The 10,796-nt window shown below is 29.5% G+C and overlaps 1 protein-coding gene across 4 annotated transcripts in view; it reads right to left on the reverse strand.

Moving 5' to 3' along the window:
* Positions 1-2,420: 2,420 nt before the first annotated feature.
* Positions 2,421-10,796, reverse strand: part of LOC108905683 — a 56,311-nt gene continuing 47,935 nt past the window's right edge. For 2 of the 4 annotated variants that reach the window (XM_023454160.1, XM_018708658.2), the window contains one exon: positions 4,182-4,390. In XM_023454160.1, coding sequence (XP_023309928.1) covers positions 4,217-4,390 — 174 coding nt within the window. In that variant the 3' untranslated portion in view covers positions 4,182-4,216. Of the gene's footprint in view, positions 2,690-4,181; positions 4,391-10,796 lie in introns of those variants that run through there. The other 2 variants (XM_018708659.2, XM_018708660.1) reach the window with 2 other exon arrangements.

Here is a 10,796-nt window from a genome sequence, read left to right on the forward strand (position 1 = left end):
AATAATATTGAATAATTTTATTTGAATTACTAAAAACCCTCTTAACCCGGTTATGATGCTTAAAGTAGCCTCATGTTTTGAAATGCTGTTTTTATATTGTTTACTTATAAGAGAAATGGACCGAGAAATTGAAGCGGCATAGACAAAGACGGATTGTCGGGGATTAAATTTTAACTACCTGCTACAATTTAGTACAGTCCGATTTTATCTATACCGATAAAACATAATATAAAAATATTGAATATAAGCACCAGTACTACATTTGTTTACGATTTGCATACATAATAAGCTTTTATTACTCTCTTTCATTTCTAAACAGGCTATAATAATTATCCATAGGTAATAGAAATAAAAAATGATATGACTAAATATTTCTAATATAAAAATATATATGTATAGTAAAATTATTAAATAATGCAGTCTCTTAAAGAAATAATTTATATTTCTGTTGTTCTAAAATCATTCTTGACAAAGACCAACACGCAAAAATAGCTAGTGTGTAGAAATATATCAGTATTTCCACATTTGATTTCTTGAGGTAGCCTCCTTGTGAATAAAATTATGTTTACAGAACGTTTACAAAAATTACATTTTGAAAGGACAGTGTTAAAAGTGTTGATTTTACCTAACCAGTATTTGACTTTTTTATTAAAATAATAAGTATATTTTATTAATAGATCTAACACGTTTTTGTCTATTACAAATATATTAAGCTAATTGTAAATAATTGTTTGTTAAAAGCTTGTGAGTTGCTTTACCACTTATTGTTAGTATTATTTTTAATTTATCTTTATAATATGCTATATTTCCTGATATTTGGAGAAAGTCAAAAATATGTCCCATTTTCAAAAAAAAAGATAGAATGAATATTAAAAATTATAGACCGATAGCTATTCTATATAACTTTGAGATGGTCATTTTATGATATCCTTTGCTTCCATTCAAAAGAGTATATAGGTATCTTATTCACAACATGGTTTTATTTCTGGAAGATCAACAACAACAAGTCTTGTTACTATCACTAACTTTATCGCTAATTCTTTGGATAAGAATGGAAAAACGGATTATACCTATATATAGATTTATTGAAAGCCTTTGGCAAGCTTGATCATGGGCATGGTTACATAAATTATCTAACATGGAATTAACATCATATTTTCTTAAAATTTGTAAATCTTTCTTAAGTAACATAATTCTAAATTCAAGATTCAATGTCGGAGCTATAAATCAATTGACTTGTTGGCGACATCTGGAGTTTCACAGGGATCGGTACTTACGAGGGTGGTCTGAAAAGTTTCCGACCTAACAAAGATACAAGACATTTTTTCAGATTTTTTTTTTATTTTTCAACATAGTCTCCTTGTAATGTAATGACAGCTCGATACTCGATTTTGTCCATTTTCATAAAAACACTTCAACTCACTCAAACGACTGTTACATAACAACTGCGCGTCAAAAATGGCTAAAACTTTGGTGAGTAACTGTCAACAGATGTACAACGAAATTCACTAGCTTTTATTTACGAGTGCTGCCATCTTCATGTTGTGGTCGGAAACTTTTCAGACCACCCTCGTATTTAAAGATATTCAGACACATTCCCTCTTATATGCTGACGACATGAGGCTATGTATTTGCATCTGTTGAATCATTTCAAGATTGTTTTCATGTACAACAAGAGTTGTCGAAAATAAATATATATTGCCATAATAATAAATTGCCATTAAATATATTCAGTAAGTGTAACGTTATTAGTTTATTTATATTTATTATATTTAATTGTTACTAGCAAAAAAGTTGCTATTCAGTTTGACGATAATATAAATATTATTATTTTAAATAGATGCACGCAAGTCAAAGAGAGGTGTTATATTTTATGTTACAATTTAATTTATTTTTAATATTTTATTTATCTTTAATTATTTTGTGTTCATTTTCTAGTTATGTAATTAAGCTTGTATTTTCAAATCTGTTTTTAATTTATTATGGGTTTTCATGTAATCTATTATTGTTTCTCCTGCCCTATAATTGGATTTGTATCTGTCTGGGCAGCTGTACCCCACAGAGTAGATCATTGATATCGATGAAATTGACAGTAGTATGTCTTTATATGGTAGGTATCTGTTTCGTAATGAAAATTAATATTATCCACAGTGCAGTTCATTTCTTTTGAATAAAAGTTAAAATTTCTTTCTATTCTCGTTGCTTCAACTTTCAACTGCCAAGTTATTCAATTAAGTTTATTTGAAATAACATTCAATACTTGACCATGTTCAACAAATATTCATTTCCAATTTATTGAACGATTAATAAATCATGAAAACGATTTTCCCTGTTATAAGTATCAATTTCGCTGTTATTAAAATGAAAAGCTCAACAAAAAAAACTGCATCATTTTTTATTTAAATGAAAAGGTGGTAATGTTGCACTTATAATGAAATTGTACAATAATGGTATACGAAAATACATCTTAGCATAAATAAATATTTAACTTATCACAATACACATGCGTCTTTCTTTACTAGCTGTATAATTGTCATATTCTCGTTGGGGGCCCATTTGTGGGTACTCTAATTCCAAATTGTGGCACAATGGTGGATGATGGAAGACATCTCAAAAGGATCATGTATTTTAGTGGACTGTCCACTCCAACGCAATATGGTCCAATAGTACGGATACAGGTTTTTACTGCCTGAAATAAAATATTAAAGTTAATAATGAAACATGAACTGAAGAAAAACCAAAAAGAACTGAAGGACTTAATATAAAGTAACAAAAATTACTAGAAGTCACTAGATTTCTCGTTGTTGCTGTCATAAGGTGATCAGACTTTGTCAATCTCCTTAACTTTTTGGGTTAGACCCAGTAATTTAAAATGACTGGCGTAGATTTTAAATAATCATTTACAATAATTTAAAACAAAGCTTTTATTTCATTTAAAATATTAATCGTTTCTGAAATTATATGCGATTGCTATATTCTGTACCATTTTTCAGAAAACTGGTAATACCTATATATTTTTATGCAAGTTAAAGAGACGAAACTAAATATCAAATAAAATGTTCCTAATATGTTCATTATTATTATTTAAAATAAGAAGAAAACACCACTATAATCCGTTCTGTACGGTATAGGGGTGTATGCTATTTTTTGCCATCCGTTATAAAATGAATGTTGGGCCTTAAATATGGAAGTAAAAAGTTCTAGCGCCATTTCTCCAAAATTTTTCTCCTCCTCAAATTGGTGTAACAGAACAGGAAAATTTCCAAGCAATCTCTGCTCACTACTGGAGTATATTCTCATAATCCAAATAGATAATAATTAATTACCTTTTTTGTATCATTTGAAATGTTTATTTAAAAGCATGCATTTATATTCCGAAATGAACACGAACATTTTTTTTAATGAAATGAAAATGAATGAGAAGAAAAAAATAGTTTTCTAAGATTATTGCAACATACTATAGAGAGTGTCTTTGAGAGTAGTGTTTTAATTTTGACAGATTCCTGTTTATATCAAAATGAAACATATGCGTGAAGAAAAGCGCACAATAGAGAATTTTTTTCTGAACAAGATCGAGAATTGTATCCCAAAATTATGAAAAACTCATCAATTTTTGTTATAATTTTATACTACAAAATTATCGGAAGCTAACAGAATAAGATCCTATTTTTAACATAGAATAATAATAATTTTAAATATGTACTGGTAAACTTTTTTATATTTTGTAAAAGTATTGAATAAGAAGGATAATGTGGTAATTTCAAAATTATAATTATAATTGTAGTATTGAAGATTCAGTGAAAGATATTGGAATGATGTTGCTGGCGAATTTTTGCAGCTGCGACCAATCAGGAAACAGTTTATTAAAAAATTGTATACCTAGTTTCGAAGGTCTAATCGAGGCATCATCTCTGTGGTAGGTATATTTAAGATACCGTTAATGTGCCCACTCATAAGTTAATTAAAGCTTTGTGTTGAGAATTATCATGGGAATTTTATGCACCATATCTGACTGTAAAGATGTTTCCTCGTTTCGCTTCATTTGTATCTCAAAATATGTTTTAGGAGCACACTTTTATGACCCTGTATTTCTTTAACTAAACATTTTCGTATGGACATACCAGTACTTTTATTAACGGTGGTAGAATAACTGATAAAGAAAACAGACTTGTTCCAAAAGCAAGTTTTATTTTTTAATAAATACAGTAAAATTTCATCACAATCTAGCTGGTTTATTATTGGATTTAACATCAAAAACAAAGTCTACTGGTTCTTGTTGTATCGGTGTTGTCAGATCCGTATGCATACAATGTAAACTTATTTTCCAACTTCTTGGAGTAGTTACACCCAAACAGTTAGAATGTACAGCACTTACACACTTTGATACAATCTGAAACGAATAAAAATTATATGGTAACTACAAATCTAACGGAACAAAAGTTGGAATTGTATTTTTATTAACGGACAAAAATTTTATGTCGAGTAAAATATTGGTAGGTCTATGGCATTAAAATTTGCATACATACTTGAACTTCTCATTATGAGAAACTTTTTTTATGACATTTTGTAATATCTCATGTCGAAAGGCCAGTTTATTTCAAGAAATTCTGAAATCAAGCAAAAAACAAAGTAGGCTTGAGACATTGAATTTTTGCACAATATTTTTCCATCATTCTGATACTTTTCTTCCTAACTTTTTGAAAGCTCTAAAATTTTAGTAAATTTCCAAGGATTTCTGAATTTTATGAATTTGAAATCATTGCGAAATCAGTTGAAATAACCAGGTTTTGTTTCACAAACAAGCAAGAATGAATCCTATTAGGATTTTTGACACTAACATATATTTTTTTTTGTCTTACAAGAGTCCATTCACCTATACGTGGACATGCTGTATATACAAACTACACAACCACATTAGCCAAAAACATGTTAAAAAATATAAACTTTTTTAGTTATGTAAAATTTGTCATTTGGTAAAGGAAAATTGACAATCGTATTAAAAAATTACAGTGTTTTAAAAAATAATTAAAAAAAAATCGATTTTCAGGGACAGGGGCCTGTATCTTCGTAGAGGGACCTTCTAGGAAAAATTTGTATAGGAACTTGTCATGTTATTTTAACGTCCCCTGTATAAATCCGAGAGATTCTTTGAAACCTGGTATATAAATCAATTTAAAACAGAAACTACAATATTTATCAACGTCAAAGATGTCAAACAATGTCGCACAGAAGATCACCACAATCAGCTTCCTCTGCCTTCCTGTAACATGTTCATAAGTGCCTTGATAATAGTAGAAACGTGGAAGGATTCTTTTTGGAAATAACAAGACCAGGCGATTACTTAAACTTTGGTTTTATTGAAAATAAATTGTTTAATTTACGTTTTAGAGGTATATTCTTGAAATGGATTGTGGCCATAAAATAAAGACCAATGTTAGTAAAGTAGGATTGTCTTAAAACAAACGCTTGAATACCCAGGGATCTGTCATGAGACCAGTAATACCTTATATTATATTATTATACCTAATAATTTTTGGTCTTATGTTTCTAATAAAAATCAAGATACAGGTTATCATGCTACTATGAATTTTAATGGTCAAGAACTAAATAACGGACAACTTATAGCGAATGGTTTTGCACAATGTTTTGCCAATTCTTACACTCAGAATAACGTATACACACAGCATAACAGTCAGCTAATTCATAACAGAATATTGGATTTTAGCCAAGTTGAGGAACAAGATATTGTTAGAAGTATTAAAAAAATTAAAATCCAATTTTACAATGGACCCTGATCTAATTCCGGCCTTTCTTTTGAGAGACTGTGCAACTGTATTTGCAAGACCGTTGCGGGTTATCTTTAATTTGATTTTAAAAACGGAAACCTTCCCGGATATTTGGGAAATATCGAGAATACGCCCTGTTTTTAAAAATGGCGATAAAAGTGATATGTCCAACTATCGTGCTATTACAATTATATGTAATTTTAGCAAAGTATTAGAAATTATTTTGCATAATCATTTATATGAGGACGTTAAACAAATTGTAGACATTAATCAGCATGGTTTTATGAGAGGTAGATCGACTACAACAAACCTTGTGTGTATTACAGATTATATCTCTAGAACTTTGGATAATCACGGTCAAGTCGACGTTATATATACAGATTTCTCTAAAGCGTTCGACAGGTTAGATCATAGTATTCTGTTGGAAAGGTTAGACATGTCGTACATCCAGTTCAATACCGCCACAAGTGTAAATTATAACATTTTTGAGTAGAAGGAAATAAAGCAATGGTGTTGTTTAGTTAGTTCCACAATTAATTAGCTGTTTAAAATTTTGATAGAGTATACTTACATGTTGCTGATATATAACCATACATAGAAGAATTATAGGCTGCGATAATATTAGAATTTTGTTAGATATGGCGTTATTGCACTGAAATTTTAATATTTTAAGGAGCCGCATCTGCGCCATATCTGTCATATCTGCAAAAAATGGTATATTTTAAAACTTAATCACTTGTGGCTGTATTTCATTTCGAAGTTAAACATGTTGGCATTGAAATACCGCCATAAAATCAAAAATTAAAAATTTGCAGTTACGGCGGTATTGAACTGGATGTACGATATGTGGTGTCTCTACAAGACTGTTGAATTTGTTTAAATCGTACTTGATTCGGAGTATACAGTATGTACAATATAAGGGATTTAAATCTGAACTCATTGTCTGGAGTTCCCCAAGGTTCCATTTTAGGATCCCTATGTTCAATATTTTTTTGAATGATATTAGTAAATATTTAGATGTTAATTTCTTACTTTATGCTGATGATATGAAGATATTTGTTAAGATTGATAGTTTAAATGATTGTCAAAACTTACAAAATGCTTTAACATCAGTGAATACATGGTGTACAGAAAACTGTCTTCCCCTTAACATAAGTAAATGTAACATAATGTCTTTCTCTAGAATTAATTGTCCTGTGTGTGATCTATGATTATAGGATTAACAATCACTCTCTTACTCGTCCCAATTATATAAAAGATTTGGGAGTAACTTTTAATCAAAAATTATCTTTTCATGAACACATACGCAATGTCTCTTCATCTTCTTATAGAAGCCTTGGGTTGGTGATCAGAAATTGTAGAGATTTTGCTGATCCTTCTACAATAGTGAATTTATATAATTGTTTTGTAAGATCTCGCTTGGAATATGCTTCAATAGTTTGGTATCCTCAGTATGCAGTCTATAAAAATAACTTAAATAACAATAGTCGAATTACATTAACTTATTGAGTAAAAAACTTAATAAATCTTATTATGCTATTTCTCGAGTTTCTTTACTTATTTCTACTGTTCTTAATGTATACTATAGTTTAGTGTATAGTCAGCAAAACTATAGTGTAGTGTTTTTTTTAAGTCAAATAATCTTTATTGCACAAAAAAGAATAACACTCAACGTGTTTATTGTTCCAGTTTGGAGGTCATGTAGATTTTATTCATTCATTTATTCATGTATATTCAAAACTGTATATAAACAAGAGAATATTGAAAAAAATAACAAAAACAATTCCTATGAAGATTACCCAACAAGTCACAGTGATATGTTATGCATTCCAAAACATAAAACCACCAAAATTAACAAAACTCATTGTCTGTGGAAATAAAGCTTTTAAAACTGATGTAAAAAATTGCTACCAGAGAAAGCTTATTATACTGTAAATTATTTTGTTTTATGTTTGTTGTAACAATGACTTGTCTTGCACGTATATTTGTCGAAGGGACATATTATTGTAGATTTGCAAGATATTAAAGGTTGTAGGTACAACGGGTGTTATAAGATAATAACAACCTCGGGTGCTTTGGACCTCGGAAGAACATTGTCAACCTCGGATATCTAGTCATTGTTCTGATTTGAATCGAGAGTACCTATATGAGAGGGAAATAGTTTTAGTAACAAAAATATTATTTTCATTCCAGTTAACATATTTTTTTACCAAAAATGATAATATTGCCTACGTTGCAAGCGTTAAGTTATTAGATTTATTAAATAAATTTCACTGTAAGAAGTGAATACTTTAAACAGCCGTATTAAGTTTATTTTGTAGAGCATGTAATTAATAGTTTTCTTTTTTAGTTGGGAAGAAAAAAACGCAAATTTTAAATAAATATAATTTTTTAATTCAAACTTTTAAATTGCCAGTGTTGCGAGAAACAACTACTCCGCGGGCTATATGCCCCAACCGGCATTGAATTACACTCGCAACACCTAGTGCAACAGCATGGATGGAGCCATTTGCGCTTCGCGTACTAATTAAAACTTGTTGGGAACCGCTGACATCATTTCGTTTTATTAATTATCGTAAATTAATTACTGTGGTTAGCTAACTTTGTTATTTTTTGACTAAACGTATTTTGTAGTGACTACTTTTTTTGTATCTTGTGTTTCAATAACTACCTAGCCCGTACCTGTTAAATTTATTTTTTTGTAATTTAACAGCTTTGCTTTCTAAAAACTTAAGTAGTGCAATTTTAAACTATATAATATTTGACTAGCTGGGGTTATGGGTTAAGATAACTATATAATTTCATTTTAGTTCTCTTATGAAAGCTGTTACCATTTTTTAAATTAGAACCCTCACAGTGCTTTAGAGTTAGATGTAACCGGTAGTCCGCAACAAAAAGAATATTTTGTTCAAAATAATTCTCTTGACACATAACTTGGCAAAAAAATTCCAATGGTGCGCGTGCACAAATATTTACGGTTAATGAGGATAGTGATGCTCAAAATGAATTTATGTCTGTAATACCGAAAAATTATTTTCAGTAAACTCCTTTACAACGCGAATTTTATCCGCAGATAAAATATGTGTACATGTTTAAGAATCACCCTGTATAATTAGAAACTAACAGTTATTCATTGCATTCTAGGTGGTGGGCCATTATAAGGAACTACAATTGCACTATCCACTTTTATGCCACCTGGTATCCTCGACGGCAAGCAACGCAAATTTATTTTCGAAATTTTCGAAATTGTTACTCCCACACACTTTGAACTTAAAACCTCGATACATGCCATTGTCACCTGAAATAAATGGTCACTTTATACATAATGTGTCTCTGAAAAGTTGGAAATAAATGCAATACTACGGTCAAACATAAGGATATAATTGTCATTTATTTCATTTCTCATTTCTCATTCATTTAAAAAAACAAATATGGTTTATACATATGTTTTTTATGCACTTGTTTAATATCGGTGCTAGTTTTTTTTTTCTAAGATAGAAAGAAAAACGAAAGGGGGATACAATGTCATCTAAACAACCCTGTAAGTGTATCGATAAAGTTCAGTTAACGAATCAAACTCAATAGACAACAGACCCTTTTAGTAGTGACGTCACATACGTCAAATAATAATAGGCAACTCCATAGTGCACACTGTCATGAAGAATTTCTCAACATTTTTACTAGATCGATTTTCGAGCTTATGTACTTTGGACATAAATGCCAAAAAAATGGCATCTTTGTCATGACCTTAAATATCGCGATATTCTGGCAATATTAGAAATATTTAAGAAGTTTCAAACCTCCATCGACAAACTAATACAATTATAGAATTTATATATTTAAATTTATAGGACAATATTGGCTTTTATATTAATTAATAGATTAAAATTATATGTTACCGAGCATGCGCATTAGAGATAATTTCATGTAAGTGTAGTAGCCTCGCAACAGGATATTATTTAAGAAAAGTTTGGTTGTGGTTAAGAGTACGTCTATAATAAACCACTTGAAGAAAAAAACACTCGATAAACACACTGACACAGTACAACACCGAGAAAAACAATAAAAATACTTAATAGAACTAGAAAATGCCAAGATTAAACAAAACAAGAAAAAATACGCTAATAATGACAGCGATAACATATCAACAAGATTTCAACTGCGTATTAGGCTATTCTTTCCGAGCATGAGCATTAGGTATAACACGGCTATTGTTAAATTTTTACTAAAAAATGATATTTAATCATTACAAAAATTACAAAAGATGTTGATATTTTGCAAAAAAAAATGTTTTGTTATTATTTAAACAAATTACTGGCTTAATTTAAATTTTCATTTAATAACAAAATGCATATTTGTGATGTATGTAAGAAGGTACCCCAAATTAAAAAAAAAACATCAAAATCGGTCAACAAGTTCCAGATATATAACTTGCTCTATCAATTTGCTCGTGGGTTTGTAGGTTTCCCCTTCTACTAACTCAGATTCATCTTGTATCGAAGTCATTATTTGGAGCATTTTCAGAGATGTTGTTACAAATAGGGTTTGCAATCCCGCAGTCTTTTTTTTCCAGCTGGAAATTTGCGGTAAATTCGCCTTTACAGCGGGATCCCGCTGTAATTCCCACGAGAGATTTAAAAATATATTTATATATGAAAATAATAATGCTATTATTGTGGAATGTTTATATTTAATCAAATGAAATATAAATAATTCTTGGTATTTAAAAATCAACAGATAAGCATTATATAGATTAAAAACTATGTTTATTAACTAAGAATCAACAGAAATCAACACATCAATAATATAATACTTTTGTTATTTTTACATAGATATTATTATGTCTCTAGTTACTTAACGTACTTGTTGCTGTTAAATTACTAAATTTATAAACATCTAGGTTAGGTTAGTAATTTAATCGTAGTAACAATTTCTAAAAAAATATTTGCTAGATACATCGATAATATACTTCGGAATATGACAGTTTAGAGAAAATTGCAAAGAGATATT

Source organism: Anoplophora glabripennis, unplaced genomic scaffold (assembly GCF_000390285.2).
Source record: "Anoplophora glabripennis isolate ALB-LARVAE unplaced genomic scaffold, Agla_2.0 scaffold211, whole genome shotgun sequence".
NCBI classification, from domain to species: domain Eukaryota; kingdom Metazoa; phylum Arthropoda; class Insecta; order Coleoptera; family Cerambycidae; genus Anoplophora; species Anoplophora glabripennis.